Raw genomic sequence first — 17,954 nt, 5'->3', positions numbered from 1 at the left:
CTGATCTTTCCTCTTCTGTTCTCTCTGCTCTCCCTGCCCCTGAATCCTTTGCTCTTCTATCCCCTGATACCGCCACAGATCTTCTTTTCTCTACTCTATCCTCTTCTCTCGACCATCTCTGTCCCCTCACCACCAGGCCTGCACGCCAAACTCCACCTGCCCCCTGGTTGTCGGACTCAGTGCGGACTGAGAGACGGAGCCTGAGAGCGGCTGAGCGCAAATGGAGAAATGGCAACCTCCTGGAGGACCTTCTCACCTTCCAATCTCTCATTTCTACTTTTTCCTCCTCTCTATCAGCTGCTAAAGCTGCTTTTTTCTGCACTAAAATTCAGGCTTCTGCTTCCAACCCTAAAAAACTCTTTGAAACTTTCTCCTCTCTCCTACAACCCCCACCCCCTCCTCCCTCCTCGTCCCTCCTCCCTGACGATTTCGCCAACTTCTTTGACAAGAAGGTGAACGATATCCGATCCTCCTTCCCTCCTCCCCCGGCTGGTGCCCTGCGCACTACCCACACCCGTCTGCCTGCCACCCCCCCCTCTCTACCTTCATCTACTCCTCTTCCCCCCCCCATCCCCTCTCTATCCCACTTCTCTCCCCTCTCCCCTAACGAGGTCCTTCTCCTTGTTACCTCTAGTCGCCCCACCTCATGCTCTCTGGACCCGGTCCCATCCACTCTGTTGCAGTCTATTGCACCTGAACTTCTTCCCTTCTTAACCCACCTTATTAACACCTCTCTGACATCTGGCTACTTTCCCTCTACTTTCAAGACTGCCAGAGTCACCCCCCTCCTGAAGAAACCGACACTTGACCCCTCTGAGATCAAGAACTACAGACCGGTTTCCCTTCTATCCTTCCTATCTAAAACTCTCGAACGTGCTGTATTTAAACAACTGTCCTCCTATCTCCACCAGAACAACCTCCTGGACTCCAACCAGTCTGGGTTCAAAGTGGGTCACTCGACAGAGACTGCCCTGCTGGCAGTGACGGAGTCGCTCCATGCCGCTAGAGCGAACTCTCTCTCCTCCGTCCTGATACTCCTGGACCTGTCTGCAGCGTTCGACACGGTGAACCATCAGATCCTCCTCTCCACCCTCGAGGGGATGGGTGTCTCAGGCTCTGCACTCTCCCTGTTTGCATCCTACCTGACGGGTCGCTCCTACCAGGTGATGCTGAGAGGGTCTGTGTCAGAACCACACAGGCTCACAACTGGGGTTCCCCAAGGCTCGGTTCTGGGTCCTCTTCTTTTCTCTCTCTACACTACATCTCTGGGTGCTGTCATCCACTCCCATGGCTTTTCCTACCACTGCTATGCCGATGACACCCAGCTGATCCTCTCATTCCCCCCCTCTGATACCCAAGTGGAGGCACGCATTGCTGCTTGTCTGGCTGACATCTCGGCGTGGATGTCGACAAACCACCTGAAGCTCAACCTGGACAAGACCGAGCTGATGTTCCTCCCGGGGAAGGGCTGTCCGCACCGAGACATGGCCATCACCATTGATAATGCTGTGGTGACCTCAACTCGGACTGCGAAGAATCTGGGTGTGACCCTGGACGATCAACTGACGTTCTCGGCAAACATCGCATCAGTGACAAGGTCCTGCAGATTCCTCCTCTACAACATCAGGAGGATTCGCCCCTTCCTCACGGAGAAGGCAGCCCAGGTGCTCATCCAGGCTCTCGTCATCTCCCGCCTGGACTACTGCAACTCCCTCCTTGCTGGTGCTCCGGCATCTGCCATCAGACCTCTGGAGCTTGTTCAGAAAGCTGCGGCTCGTCTGGTGTTCAACCGCCCCAAGTTCTCCCACACAACCATCCTTCTCCGTTCTCTACACTGGCTCCCCGTAGCGGCTCGCATCCAGTTCAAAACCCTGGTGTTAGCCTATAGGGCAGTGAAAGGAACAGCTCCTTCCTACCTCCGGGCTATGGTCGATGCCTACACCCCTGCCCGACCACTTCGGTCTGCCACCTCGGGGCGACTGATTGCCTCGTCACTCAAGGGTCCTTCTGGCCGATCCACACGGTCACGACTCTTTTCTGTTCTGGCCCCACAGTGGTGGAATGAACTTCCCACTGATGTTAGGACAGCAGAGTCACTGCCCATATTTCGCCGCAGGTTGAAAACCCACCTCTTCAGGAAACACTACCCTTCCTCTCTGCCTGACCTACTTGTTGTTAACTAGTTGTACGAACGCTTGTTTTCTATTGTTGTATTGTTTATTGGATCTTGTTTAGTCGATACACTTAATTGTTTTAGCTCATGCTCATTTGATTTAGCTATTTTGTCTCATCTGTTTAAGGAAATAGGTAGCTGATATATTGCACTTTTACCTTAGCGCTAGGTATACTCTTGGTTGCTTGTTTTTGCAGAAAATGCACTAAAGACTTCTGGTGATTAGTAGTTTTTGTTCCCTACCTATGTTGAATACACTTATTGTAAGTCGCTTTGGATAAAAGCGTCTGCTAAATGACTGTAATGTAATGTAATGTAATAAAGTCCAGATGTTGACTGACTATACAGCCTCTCTCTCACACAGATAGAAGTATGAATTTGTGTATGATTATCAATTAATCTCTTGAACACCAAGCTTGCATAATTAATTATGTCCAATTATATATATCATCTTTTTTCATAAAACGTCTGGTTCTGTTCAATCAAAGTCATATCTTAAGATGCGTTCAAACCTGAAGATATATATTTGTTTCCAGTCGCTTCAATCGCTTCACTTTGGTCGCACAGGTCAGCGTTTGTGACTTTGTGACTGTTATTGTTTGAAGCCTAGATTGGCCACTTTAGTCACAGCATTGCTGAGGAGGTGCATGGTAGTGTTTGGTTTTGAGTAACAATTTGTTTGAATAACATTTAGTTTTGAGTAATTTGAGTAACAATTTGCTAGTAAGTAAAGTTAGTTGGTCTCGGTCCCTTATGGTACCTCGTTTTTAAGGGGTACGCTGTTTTCTCTCTCAAATGTCTGCAAGGTCAACTGATTCCTGATGCTGAGATGGAAAACAAGGCCTGTGGTTTCCTTACAGATGGTTTGCTGACAGTTCCTTATACAGTAGTAAAGAAAAGTTAAATCTTAAACTATTTGGTTTCAAATCCTCCACGGAAAAGAAAGAAAAAGATAAACTTCTGCTAGTTGTGACCGTAGTCCATTAACTCTTCTAATCAGAATCATTGATTTGAAGATAGAGAATGTGTTAGTAGATGCCCTTTCTAGGGTACCTTACATTGTAGACAAAAATGTGACCTCTTAGATACATTCACACCAAGCTAGACAGGAACGCCCACAAATGTCGCATCCGGTTTTAGCCCGGGGTAAACAAAATGGTCTTCCCCATAGTTATAATAGCGTACGATCCTTTGGATCACTTTCAGAGCGATTTGTTGGATGATAGAAATATTGACAGCCAAGAAAAATCCATCAGAAGGACATCTGGAATGCAATCGTTCAGTCTCCCTCGGAAAGTTGACTTATTATTACGTATACGAGACGATTTAGCCATGGTTCACATGGCACTCGTCTGTCATGGCGGAACTTCAACCTGTTTTATGCACTTTTCCCATTTAGAACGTTAACGTCTACATACATTTCAATACATTTCAAATATAAAGTGCTCGCCCCAGAGCCACGGGTGTTACAATCCTCCTCGGGTGGGTAAAAGTACCCGTATCTTCCGCATTGTTCAATAAAAAGCGTTTTAATCCGATCTGTGGCCATTTTATCTGAGTTATAATGCACCAACCGATAGGGGCGCATAGTTGAAAGCGCATATGTTGTGTATTGGAACCACATCATGTAATATTCCATATATTCATCACTGTGTAGTTTTGGCTCTGTACACTTGGACACTCAGGCATGAAGGAAGCATGAGTTCAAGTCCGTTGCTCTCCCCATGTCCCCATGTATGGGGACTAGGTTGGCGGAGGGTGTGTAGAGCCCAGGATCACATTAGATAATTGACACAGGGGTGAAAAATGGGTTACAAAATCATGGGATAAAAAAAAAAAAAGTAGCCCAGACCAAGTATTAACTGCATACATTAATATACTTTTCAGATGGTCGACATTTCTCGTTTAAAAAAAATCGGTCTCGTAAAATATTCTTTTGAGATGGGATTTTTTGATTTTCATGTGCTGTACGCCATAATCATCAAGATTAAAACAAAAAAAGGTTTTTAAATACTTCACTTTATGCACAATGAATGGAGAATATATGAAAGTTTCACTTTTTGTATTATATTACAAAAGAAAATGAACTTTTACAAAATATTCTAATTCAGTGAGATGGAGCTGTATATTGTTTTTTACAGAGAAAAAAATAAATGTTTTTCAGATTAATTTTGTTTATTGATATACGTGAGGAAAAAAAACATAATCTTTTGTTGGATTAGTTTTGATTTTATATGCTAGTAAGTAAAGTTAGTTGGACTGTCTCGGTCCCTTATGGTACCTCGTTTTGAAGGGGGAGTCACATCCCCTTTGGCCTGCATACGGTACACTAGTTTTCACACTAATCAAACATCTGGCAAATGTATCCAAGTCCCAGTCCCTGATATCATATTTAACACTCAAAAGTTAAATATACACTGAGCATTCTACAGTGTAGTTTAGGGTCCCAAAGACGAAACTAAATAAATGGTTTCAAATAGGGGTATAATGCATATCAAATTGGGTGTCCTTGAAATTCAAATATTATTAAACCTCAATTTATTTCTGCTGCTTTGGGTTTTGCTCCAAAATGTATGTTTCTGTAGATTCTTAGATTACAGATTCCCCATCCTAACTTAATTTCAGGAGGACAAATGTGTATTGTACAACAAAATACACAGTTTATTTTTCTGCGCTTAGTAATATAAAACTTTGATAACCCCAAACGAATGCGTAATTGCGTAAATATTGAAAATATGAAAGATACACAGATAATAGTTTAAATGTTTTTATTCAATATGATACAAGTTGAAAATGATAAACAAGAAAACATTCATTGACTTTATACAAATGTGGTATTAATCTATACTCCAAATAAACATTTCAGCATCCAGACACGAGGACCTAAATGATAAAGTATGCACACACATCCAAAATATAAGTCCTTGGTCCTTGCCACCCCAGTTGCTACCAGATTTCAGAAGAAATCACCACTTTATAATTATGTCGCTTCATAATGGGAAGTACATTTTTACAACTCACCGCAGTGTCATTTTACGTTATGTTGAAATCACAATTCTGTAAGTAATATATATTTTGTTTTAATAGCATGTGTTGAACTTGTGTCAAATTGTTTGCTCAACTGTGTTAATTATATTTTGGTTGGTATAATTTACCCTGAATCTATCCTGATTCTGAATCTATCCTGAATCTCCCTCATGCAAGTCTGAATGGGTTATAGAGAGAGAGAGAGAGAGAGAGAGAACCATTCAGTGGTTCTCAATTATTTTTTTGCTTCACTACCCCCTTTTCCTGATTTCTGTATCAAAGTCCCCAATTTACCCAATACATGTTGCTTAAAAAGAGAAAACTAGGCCTATATATAGCCTATCGTTGCTGTCGGGCAGAAACCTCATAACTCTATATTTATTTGAATTTGAATTTATTTTGTAAATTAATGCCCTACTTTGCCATACTAGTGTTATACAAAAGTAGCAGATCTACTTGTATATCTGCTATTTTTGCTACTGTTGAGTTTGAATCCTGAAAAGTAGCCGTTTTTGACATATAAGTTATCCACCTTTAGGTAAGGTATATGAATGAAGGATAAACCCACATTTTGAAGAACTGCAGAATATAACATTATAGGCCTAAATAAGAAAAGGAGTAAAATACTTCAAATTAGACCATGCTGAGCACATTTACTTCAAACTTTCTCTCACACACCCCTGCTGGCCTTCAAAGCAACCAAAGGTATGGCACCCCCATATCTTAAAAGTCTGATCGGACCCTACAAACCCACCCGCACGCTCAGATCAGCCAACACAGGGAAGCTGGCAGAACATTCACTAAAAAGCCGGGAAAACGCTCCACACGTCCCAGACTCTTCTCTCTTCTGGCTCCAAAACTATGGAATGAACTTCCCATTGCAATCAGAACTGCAGACCGACTCCCAATCTTCCGCCGAGGTGTATGCAAAAGCTCAACTTATGTAATTTAGATAGCATTTGTATGTAGACATAGCACTCTATAGCGCCGTAGTGCTATAGAGTCATTATACAGATATTCTACTCTTAGCGTCTTTATGATTCTTAATTCCTTGATGAAAATGTTTATTTGATGTATTACCATGTGGTGTTCTTGCTTACTGTAAGTCTCTCTGAATTAAGCTAAATGCCTAAATTGTAAAATCGATAATTTTGTATTTATAATCAATTAAATTTTTTCCCCCGATTAACTGTTGCACCCCTAATTAAACAAAGGACCGACAATTCTGCAAAATCTTCCAATTATGTAAAGATGACAAAATATTGTGTAATTTTGGAGTTCTGACAGATTCACTGCAACTGTGAGAGAAGGACTGTGCAATCCTCAAGTCTTTCAAGCTCTTCCACTGCCTCAAGCAGCCCTTCAACCTTCTCAGGAGGAAGTATCGCCCCTGCGTTGTCACAGAACTTCTTCCTCAGGCTCTCAGTGCTCAGTGGGTTGCGCCAGTGACCGTAGAAGGTGTCACATCGGCCCTTCAGGATGTCTCCTCCGGCCAGCGTCACCTGGACCTCGCCGTACATGCGGTCGAAGTTTGCCGGGTTGTCGTCCGGGTGCTCCACGCGAACGTGTCTCAACAGGGCCAGCAGTTCAGGGCGCTGCAAGGCGGCCGGGGAGAAGGACCACACCGTCACCTCGCCATCCAGGAGAGCACTGCAGGCGGTCAACTGGAAGGAGTGGCGTGCCTCGTGCTCAGAGTTTGGGAAGGGCCTGTCACAGTTATTACAGAATAACCTGATGACAGTTGTATGTTGTTGCAAGCAGAAATGTAATCTTTATAATGTTCCAGTGTTTAATGCCAAAAATACAATTAATTATTTATGTGACAAATGAATCAACTAAAATGTCATGATTGTGACAGCCCTACCTGTTGATGTACTTAGATTGTGGGATTCGAAGCAGGATGTCGTGCACCTGAAGGGGACAGAAAGGCCGAACGGACTCGGTGCCTTTCAGCATCACGTGGATGGTGGTGGCAGCCTCCGCCACCCAGTGCATGCCCAGATGAGCAGGGAAGCGTTTGAAGGCCACATCCTGCCCCTCCAGAAGGAAGACGTACTCTTCGTCGTCGGCGGAGGTCATAGGACGTGGCACGTAGTCTTCATAAAATACATTGAAGCCATCCACCCCTGGCACGGTGTCCAGGACCACGAGGCTGGCCTCCAGGCCTCGTGAGGCCAGCAGAGCCGCCTCCATCCCCAGGCGGGAAGCGTTGCCGATGTGGAAGGGTTTGAACTGGGTGGCAGCGTTGCACATGGGTGCTCCGGCTAGAGAGGCAGCTATGGCCAAGGCATGGCTGCACTGGGAGCTGTCCAGCGACAGGAGACGTGCACATGCCGCGGCGCTTCCCATGGTGCCGACCACGCTGGGAGGGTGGAACCTGATGTTGGAGAGGGTTCAGAATTCAACGAGGGACTGAGAGACCTGAAGGTGATTTTATTTATTTATTGTTTATCTTGGCACAAAACTTTCATTTTGTTGTGACAGCAGAGCTGCTAGGAATAAAGACAGCTACTGTAAGCATGTGTTATGCGTTGGAACATAGTGTGCAGAGACGTTTGACTCATTGCTGTACTCATAAGCAAATGAAGTGTTGGGTCACAACAGCGTGTAAACAGCTGCCTAATGGGGCACTCAAATGTTTCTACAGTCAGCAGAGTCAAATATGTCTCTAAAACTCCCCTTAAAACCCCCTTATGGCTATTGACGTAATTGATGTAATGAAATCAATAAATCCCTTATGGCTATTGACGTAATTGACGTAATCGTTTAATTCCCTATACTCGGGAGCTTAATGTAGCAAAATTTAGCATTTTTTGGCTAATTTGGCTAACGGCCGATGTAATCTTCCTAAAACCGGCCGAAATCCGCGCGTGCACGGTCGATCACGCACGCGCGTGATCACGCATGCATCGCTGCTTAAAATGCGATGTTTTGGGCTTGATTAGAGCTTAATTTGACTTAGTTATGAAAAATACGATGATAGCTTAGCATTCCGGACATCTGATGGTGTTGCACAGTAGCAAAGATACTACCGGATATTTTGATCCAAACCGGAAGTGGTCATCGTTAACTAGCTCTCTTTGGTCAGAATCGGCAAAATGGTGACGTTACCGCCACCATCAGGACTGATTGTCCCAATACTATAGTCTTGCCCCGTCAAAATGAGATATAGTGTGTATATCGCGGATTTTTCTATTGGCATTAAAATGACAAATTAAACATATGAATAGTGCTGGCTGAAGGCACAATCCACTGTTAATTAGGCACGGCCACAAGAGGGTTAAAGGAGCACTTTAACCATTTTCGTGAAGTTGGTCCTCACTATTAATGATCATTATAAGAAAAATGGCACCATTTTTAATTTTTTTAATTATGTTTTTAATTTCTTTTAAAGGCGTAGTGAAACGGAAATGGTGGACATTTTATTTTGAAGTTTCAGACGGTCTCAAGTTGAAACACCGCTATGAAGTTTCTGAACCAATCAGAGCGTCGCATCCCTTCAGGGGATGGGACGGTAGCTAGGGACGGGTAGCTATGCTACGCAGGACAGCGTGTGGTTGTTTGTTTACAAATCAGATAGTCAGCCAGCTTTACCAGTTTACTCTTAATGTGGCTTATTTCTACCCTATAATGTTTTCAGATACATTTTTAGCGTGTTGATTAAGTTGAAACCGAGTAATACACTCTCTGGATGTTATCTTGAATGGGAATAAAAACGGAAGATTTCTGTAATCAGTAGCAGCTGTGCAGCCTGTGCTGGACGGATGCGTCCATCACGCAGCACGTTTTCGTTTTCAGGAAGTAATACAAAATATATTTTTATGGACGTTTGATATAAAAACACACAAAAATGAGAATTTTCCCAGTTTTTTGGCATCCATTGTTAGGTATGACCATATGATGACCACGGATATGGTCTAAAAGTGTCACTACACCTTTAAAGTACACTTTTTAAAAATAAAACCATAATTGTAATGGCTGGGTTTCCCAAAGAAAATGTGGGTCACCCATAGCTTGAACAGGAGGGCATACATGTGTGCATGCCCTCTGCATGCCCTCTCGCCTGTGTGCTGCCTAATTGGCTGCATGGCAGCCAATCGGGCACTATGTCCTTTTTTGGGAAACACAACATTATAGACCTACACAACCTAGACTAGAGCACAGCCATATGTCCTCATTGCGCACGTAAGGCCTCCTGCATGAATACATTTAGAAGCAAACCCGTTTTTCCAAAAGCCTTTGTAGCCTGCACACACCTGTCGACCTGTGGCAACACCATTCGCAGATATGTGTGATGTGAGTGGTGACTTTCTTCATCTCATTTAAATATAAAAACGTTGTACTGTGACAATGGCACATTTTAATGTTATAGCCTACTGCTTTATTTTCCTTGTACGTGTTATTTATTTTGAGAATAAAAGTAACATGTGGTCGCTTATTATTATCTCCTATTCACAAGAATGGTAATAGGCCTCGTACAGGGGTGATTGACAGCTGTCAGAGACTGATGTCACCACCCACACAAGGTTACATATAGAGGAAGTGACACACAGGGAACGTTTATTTGGATACCTAGGCCTAGGGATCAATCAAGAAAGTTGAAGGAACTATTATAGACGGTCATGGGCGTGCGCTTCATTAAAGAAGAGGACGAACGCAGACCTTTATTATTTAACACTGAGCGCGGTTATGCACCGTTGACTTTGGGGGGGTTATTGTTTATCGTTTGTTGTGAACGTTGTAACGTAGGACGCTACAGAGAGTGTCGGGACTTGTTTGGGGTGGGAGGGGTTTTGAAAGAACATTGTTTGTTGATTTCAGTTTGTTTGCCTGTTTATTTCTTTCATTTTGTAGGGAAAGCGACAGGGACAGACGCACTTTGCCAAGTGCATTGGTTTAATTGTGAACCGTTTGTTTTGTCAGTTACCTTTTGTGGCATCTCTATATAAATCTACAACCCTACGATCCCGCTTATTATTTCCTTAGTTAATAATTTTCCCTAATGCACAAAGGGCGATTGTTACAGTACTTAATTCATTTTTAATAAACTTTTATCTCAGCATCATCTAGAGAATTTCAACCATCTTGCCATATTTTTTATATATTTTTTAGGATTCTTTGATTACCCGTGACAGCCCATTTAGGAAAGTTTGGCTAATATAACATGCGCCGTCTTCATTTTGCTGCTGTTTCGACCACGGCCAAAAGAACAGATCTACAAGCGGGGTCTAGATTGGTGTAGATTGGGTGATATCAAATGGGGGTCTGTGGACTAATGCATATCAAGACCTCTTTCACCTCTTTGGTATGCTGTAGGCGTCGTTGGAGAACCTCATCAGTCGGCCCTGAATCTCAACGCCTACGTTGAAGGCCGTTAGCAGGTCCAGGCCTCGGGGGCGGGGCCTGCAGTACGCAGGCAGCAGGTCACAGGTGGCCAGGAGAGCAGGAAGCACGGCGCCGGAGGGGTGAGTGGCAGGATTCCACGTGTCATCAAAGTCCATAGAGTGAGTCTGCACACAACGAGCATCATATGTACAGGTCCATCTCAATGAATTAGAATATTGTGTAAAAGTAATTTTTTTTGTGTGAAGTCAAACTTTCATATATTCTCATTTCATTGTGCATAAAGTGAAGTATTTAAAACCTTTTTTTGTTTTAATCTTGATTATTGCGTACAGCTCATAAAAATCAAAAAATCCTATCTCAACAAATTAGAATATTTTATGAGACCACAAAAAAAACGTTTTTTTAAAATGTCGACCATCTGAAAAGTATTTAATGTATGCAGTCAATACTTGGTCTGGGCTACTTTTGAACAAATTATTTCATCAATGTGGCGTGGAATGAAGGTGATCAGCCTTCGTCACTGTTGAGGTGTTATGGAAGCCCATGTTTGCTTTGATAACAGCAGTAAATGCATTTGTATTGTTGAGTCATGTCTCACACCTTCCTCTTGACAATACAGAGTACTAGAATACTAGATTCTCTGTGAGGTTCAGGTCAGGCCATTTCGCTGGTCAGTTAAAAGGGCATTCCACTCATTTTCAACATTTTACTATGTCATTAATTTACCTTAGAGCTGTTGTGTGGAAATAATCAAAAAAGTCCCCCCATTCTGTTTCCTATTATGATATTTTACAGCACTGTGTGCCTCCATAGATTGACAAGCTTTATGTTGATGCTGATCTTCCTTTTCAGGCAGCACTTTCTTGGCACCTGCCCACAGAGCCAAAACTACTAGTAATTGGTGTACTGACCATGGTATTACTGTGCTTAACTGACCAGCCAACTGGCCTGAACTGAACCCCACAGATAATCTGTATTGTCAAGAGGAGGTGTGAGACATGAGACTCAACAATACAAATTAATTTACGGCTGTTATCAAACAAACCTGGGCTTCCATAACACCTCAACAGTGCCACAGGCTGATCACCTCCATGCCACGCCCCATTAATGAAATAATTTGTTCAAAAGTAGCCCAGACCAAGTATGGACTGCATACATTGATATACTTTTCAGATGGTCAACATGTCTTGTTTAAAAAAATCACTGGTCTCTTAAAACATTCCAATTTGTTGATAGGATTTTTTGATTTGTATGAGCTGTACGCCATAATCATCAAGATTAAAACAAAAAAAGGTTTTAATTACTTCACTTTATGTACAATGAATTGCAAATATATGAAAGTTTCACTTTTCAAATTATATTACGGAAGAAGATTTTACCTTTTTTTTACTTTTACACAATATTCTAATTAATTGAGATGGACCTGTATGTACAGCACCTTTCCAAAAAATTAGAATATCATGGAAATAATTTCATAGATTATAGATTCAGTGCACACAACGTAAATCATTTCAAGTATTTATTTGTTTATCTTTACACAGTTTTGGCTTCCAACTCATAAAACCCACTAAAACAGAATTTCAAAAAATTTGAATACTGTGAAGAAATCACCATTTTCTCCTCAGTTTTTGCAGAGCATGAATGTCAATCTGAATGCCACATTAAGAAATTAGCATCACATCAAATCAATCAAAATATGGTACTTTCAAACAGAAATGTCAATCTTCAATACTTGGTTGGGAATCCCTTTGCCTTCATCACTGCCTCAATACGCTGTGGCATTGAAGCAATGAGCCTGTGGCATTGCTCGGGAGTTATGGAAACCCAGGTTTCCTTGATGCTTGCTATCAGCTCTTTGTTTTTAGGTCTGGTGCCCCTCATTTTCTTCTTGACAATACCCCATAGATTCTCAATGGGGTTTAGGTCCGGCGAGTTGGCTGGCCAGTCGAGCACTGTGATGGCATGGGCATCAAACCACTCGTGTGGTGCTTCTGGCGGTATGGGCAGGGGCCAGGTCCTGCTGGAAGATGAAATCTGCATCTCCATACAGATTCTCAGCAGAAGGACTCATGAAGTCCTCTAAAACAGAGGTTCCCAACAACCACCTTTCCCGGTCCGCGGGATATGTGCCACTGGTACGCGAGAAGAGAATCCCAAGTTTTCCCGTCGTATTTTCAAATCCATTTGAAAACAGAGAGGACGAACACATTAGTGGGCAGCAGATATTTGGCCGTTGCACGTAGAGCGCGACCCTCAATCCCCCATTAGAATGCAAATGCATGCCTTTCAGGCAGCCTTTGTATCCTATACTCGTCTGGCAGGTATATCTCTAATCTCTTTGAAAACATGTAGTGCTTACTGTGCTTCTAACCTCGCGTCACCAGGCTTTCCACCTCGGATACTGTGCTTCTGATTGTGCGGGGGACGACACATCTTGCCTGCCCAAAATGTCTTCACCGTTCATGTCTGCTCAGTGCTCAACGAGCAGCATCAGTGGAACAACAACAAACAACTGCAGCCTATTTTATCACCCTTGCGCTAATGAAACAAAACGCCACACGGTGACTGGGTCAAAACATACAGAAGATGATGTTACCCAGGTAAAGTAGGATAATCATAATATTATTATCATAATAGCAGCGGGTAGCCTATTTAAGGGCCAGCCAACTGTCTTCCGTGAGACAGGTTTTGGTAGTGCCCAGTTTGGGACATATGAATAAACTTGACCTTGACCTTGACCTGTAACCAGCATGTATTGCACTGCGTCGACGCGCGTGTCACGCGATCGGCCATAGCCAATCGGAAGACGGATACACAGGAGTCGAGTTCCTATAGCTGTTTCTGGGCCGTGTTAAAAGGCTGTTTTCTCGTGTATAGGCATCTGTGGTGATTGAACACACCGCAGATGTTCTGGGATAATTTCTGATGTTATGCTGTGTTGAGGTTACAATATTAACACTTGAAGAGAAATAGACTTATTACGGAGTGAGTAATGATGGCTTTCAGAAACAGAAGCAGGCGTGATACTAGAGGGAGGGGGTACTTGCTAGGGGGAGGGGATACTATTGGCGAAATTAAAGTAAAAGAATGCAAGCACATTGAAGATGGTGAAAGGAGTCTATGTTGGAGCCAGAGGACAGATCAATGTTGTGCGAGGGGCGTGGAGGCATGTGAACAATGTACAATGCAAAGGGTAAGTCAGTGAGTATGAGTTGAGGACCAGAAAGCACAGTGGGGAACGGCAGTTTCGCCTAGTATGTCACGGTCTGTGACTTGGCGATCTGAACTGGCGCACATTTGTGTGTGCTTCCGTCCATCTAAAATATATATATATATTTATAAGATATGGTACACAGTACATGGTTATACAGTTATATTGTTTGTGGTAGTACTCACTGCCACCCCGTTGACGAAGGCTGCCAGTGATGGGGACAACGTGGTGCCTGTGCGTCCGTACACACGGCCGACGTCATTGGCAGCGTATGTGTGCTGAGAGGCGGAGCAGGCACGGATATGTTTTACAATACAAAAACAGCACTTTCCTTATGTAAACATTCCAGTCTGAATAAGCATTATGCTTGTAGTCACAAAAGTATACATCTTACATAAACAGTCAATGTATTTTTAATGTCCATGACATTATTTAAATAAACTAGAAATACGAGGAAATGACAGAGGGAGAAATCAACTTTTAACGTTTTCATGTTGCACGGTAAGACTACAGTTTTATTGCCATCACCTGGGTGGGTCAGTCGTGTAACTTTCTCAACGTTAAGCTGTGTATGTGTTCAACAACACAGCCATGCAAAATAACGCTGACAGCTATGAGGTGGCGATAGCTTGACCTGCATAGCAACAGTTGCTAAACTATTTGGATTGGCATTGGACAATAGCTTTTTGGGGTGGGATTTAGCGAAAGGCTAATTCCACATACAGTTTAAGTCTAGACAAGCTCTGATGAAATAAGAAAAGAGACTCAAACCACAACATCTCCTACATTCCTACGTTACACTTTATTTGTATTTTAACGTCTTGGACCCCAGAGTCCATATTCTGGGATGAAGATTCAGCGAAAACAACGAATCTGCAAGCTCTGAGCTTGTATCAGGCTATTTTCAGCGAAGAGATTTGGTGTTGATGGAACCACTACAGGACCTAGTATAGAGCCCTGACGGACCATAGTAGGGTTTAAGTGGCTCATTACCTTGCAGTATTGCAAGGCCAGTTCAAACACCTCTGTGGTGCTGCCGATCAGGCCCACCCCGATGCTGTCCAGCACCATCCTCTTACTGCGATGCAGGACGGTTGGAGACAGTTGCTGAGGCTTCACCTCGCTGATGAACCTCCCAAAGCTGCATGTCACTGTCCCCTCAGAGACCCGTGGGGCCACTAGGGCCGGCTGCACCACCGCTGGAGTAAAAGGGAAAGGAAGAGAAACGGCTTCTGATAACCACACAGCCCCATTCAGATATGGCCACCCTCCAAAGAGAGGGGGGCAGGAGTGACATCAATCAATCAATCAATCAATCAATCAATCAATTGTTATAATTGATTATTTTTAAGCGTTTAGTAATAAGCTGGCTTACAAATGTAGTTAATCAGTGTTATAAGCAGATTCTAAAGCATGTATACGGTACATGACCTTATACAATTTATAAAGAATTGCTTTATAATGCATTATGATTATCATTATAAGCATTAAGAATATATGTATGACTGCAATAGTTATATATATTGCATTACCAGTATGCTTTCAATGCATTAGAAAATGTAAAAAATATATATAAAAATAAAATATACAGTATTCCTTCACAGTTTGAGTGCCAGTGGTGTTATGAGAGTTGAGATGTAGTGGAGTTAGTTCTTACATTCCATGATGTACCTGTGCATTCTTCTGATTCCACACAGCGTCCTGATGTGTTTCTGTATGACAGAGAGGTATGTCTGGTGTTTTAGCTGAGGCTGCATGCCAATATACTGCATACCGTTGCTGTCGGCCAGAGACCGTGTGTCCATATTTCAACTTTTTACGTATTTGCTCTTGAATTATTGGCCTGCTTTCGTTGTGCAAGAGTGTCGCACAAATATATATATATATTGAACCAGTCGAAAGCTATGGAAGTCCATAGGCCCAATAATTAAAAAATAAATACCACGATGAAATAAATTAAAAACATAATTATATAAATACAAAATACAATTAAATAAATAAAAAATACATTTTATAAATAAATGTATTTATTTATTGTGTAATGTTTTTTATATCATTGGGGTTTCTATTTATTTCTTTGTGTTTCTTATTTATTTCATTGTGTTTCTTATTTATTTCATTGTGACTTTTAATGTCCACTTATATATATTACATGATGCCACTTTTAGCTATTTAATCAAGTCCATAGGCCCAAAAATTAAAAAATAAATATTGCAATGAAAAGAATAAAAAACGCAATGAAATAAATACAAAATGCAATTTAATAAATAAATACATTTATTTATTTGTGTTGTGTTTTTAATTTAATTGTGCTTTTTATTTATATCATTGTGTCTTTACTTATTTCATGCTGACTTTTCATAATCATGGCTTTTTCATAAGAATGGCTTCCATTTACCGAATAATGGTCGACATCGCCGTCTGTCAATCAACAGGAATGGGGCGGGTTCATGGGCGGGGTCCACATTTAACACCCATGGCTCTATTAGTAATCTCAGCAAGGCAAATGGCTTCTTGGTTAGAGTGGGTGACAATGTTATCACACGTAAAGATGAAATTACCTACCTAGGTTCCATCCTGGAGGCTAATCTTTCCGGTGATAAAATGGCCACCAACGTAATCAAAAAAGTCAACCATAGAACAAGATTCCTCTACAGGATCTCCTCACTGGTCAACAAAAACACCTTGAAGACCTTAACAGGAGCCCTTGTACAGGGTTTCTTTGACTATGCATGCACCTCCTGGTACCACAGCACCTCAAAGGCCCTTAAAACCAGGCTCCAGACTTCCCAAAACAAACTGGTCAGGCTCCTACTTGATCTAGCCCCCCGAACCCACCTCACCCCTGCCCACTTCGACAGGCTGGAATGGCTTAGGGTCGACGACAGAGTACAGCATCTTGCAATGGGTCTGGTCCACAAGATTCGATACACCACCAAGATACCCATGTACCTGTCTAGATACTTCCTTAATGTTAACGAAGTCCACACCCACAACACCAGAGGGAGTGCAACGAACCATGTACAACCCAGATTCGGCACAAACAAGGGACTAAATTCTTTTCGCTCCTATGCCACCAAAATGTGGAACACCCTACCAACTGTCATTAAGACATGCGAATCCCTTGACTCCTTCAAAACCGCTCTCAAAGGGCACCTACGGATGGCTGCAATTCGAAACTGGCCCCCGTAAAATCTGAATCCCCCCCCACCGCCCCCCCCTTTTTCCCCTCACTGTATATATTTATTTTCCCTTTTTACCTCCTTTATGATGAATTCCTGTTCTGTCTATAGAAGTGTCTATTTGTACGTCTCTAAATGTTTTGATGATTTGAACATGGTGGACCCTATTGGAAACAAGTGTAATGCTTAATTGGGTCGTCCACTCACAGTTAACAGCCTTTGTATTGAGTTTGTGCTTGAAATGTACTGTAATTCTGCAAACTGTTAATAAATTCTTCAATCAATCAATCAATCAATTCAAACCAAAGCAACAGATCGCTGAGAAGCCGATTCAAGAGTGTCTGGCTGCAGACCAAGGACTGTCTAAGAAGGACGAGCCGCGAAGACGCCATGTTGCTCACATGGGTCCTCATTCACAACGGCGTTTACGCTCATAAAGTGACGTTACGTGAGCGGAGCGTGAGCGGAGCGTGAGCGGACAGGCATTTACGTGGATTCCCACATTACGTGGGAATTCATGAACTTGAACGTGAACTTGACGGTGACGTGGGTTGGTCGGAAATTCCGCTGAAAGCTGCGCCACCTCTCATGGTCGTGTACGGCTTGCGTAGATGTATTAAGAAGGCTTTAGTCTTCATGCTGAATCAATTAAAAGTCCCCAAACCTCAGATAAAATATGTAGGCAAGGCATGTGTCCCCAACATTGGTCGCACATAAAAAAATGATAGCCTATATAAAAGCCAAGTATCACTTGTATGCCTAAATGCATGCATTCTAGAGGGAGGTTAGCCTAGAGTCCCATACAGAAACTGCCCCTGCAAGCCCGACACCTTTTTTATTTATTTATTAGGATATTTCTAGCATGCGCGATTGCGCTGCTCACTTGACAGCTTTCTACTCGCAGTGCAACGCGCTGTGAGCTTGTAGATCGGCTCTCGCAGTCTCGCGGACTCGCGCTGCATGTTAAAAAACAAACTCACAATTATAATAAGAACATACACTTATCTGCATTCTG

General features: G+C 42.6%; 1 protein-coding gene across 1 annotated transcript; it reads right to left on the bottom strand.

Moving 5' to 3' along the window:
- Positions 1-6,489: 6,489 nt before the first annotated feature.
- Positions 6,490-14,843, bottom strand: irg1l (immunoresponsive gene 1, like; the record flags this gene model as incomplete). The annotated part of the gene is made up of 5 exons (XM_079503585.1): positions 14,751-14,843; positions 13,943-14,035; positions 10,499-10,710; positions 7,065-7,577; positions 6,490-6,907 (listed from the first exon to the last, which is right to left on the bottom strand). The coding sequence occupies exons 1-5, from the start codon at positions 14,826-14,828 to the stop codon at positions 6,490-6,492; spliced, it is 1,314 nt and encodes a 437-aa protein (XP_079359711.1). The 5' UTR covers positions 14,829-14,843.
- Positions 14,844-17,954: the final 3,111 nt, after the last annotated feature.

Source organism: Electrona antarctica (genome assembly GCF_951216825.1).
Source record: "Electrona antarctica genome assembly, chromosome: 1".
NCBI lineage: Eukaryota > Metazoa > Chordata > Actinopteri > Myctophiformes > Myctophidae > Electrona > Electrona antarctica.
Note: the sequence above shows the minus strand (reverse complement) of the source record. Positions and strands in the feature narration are given on the sequence as shown.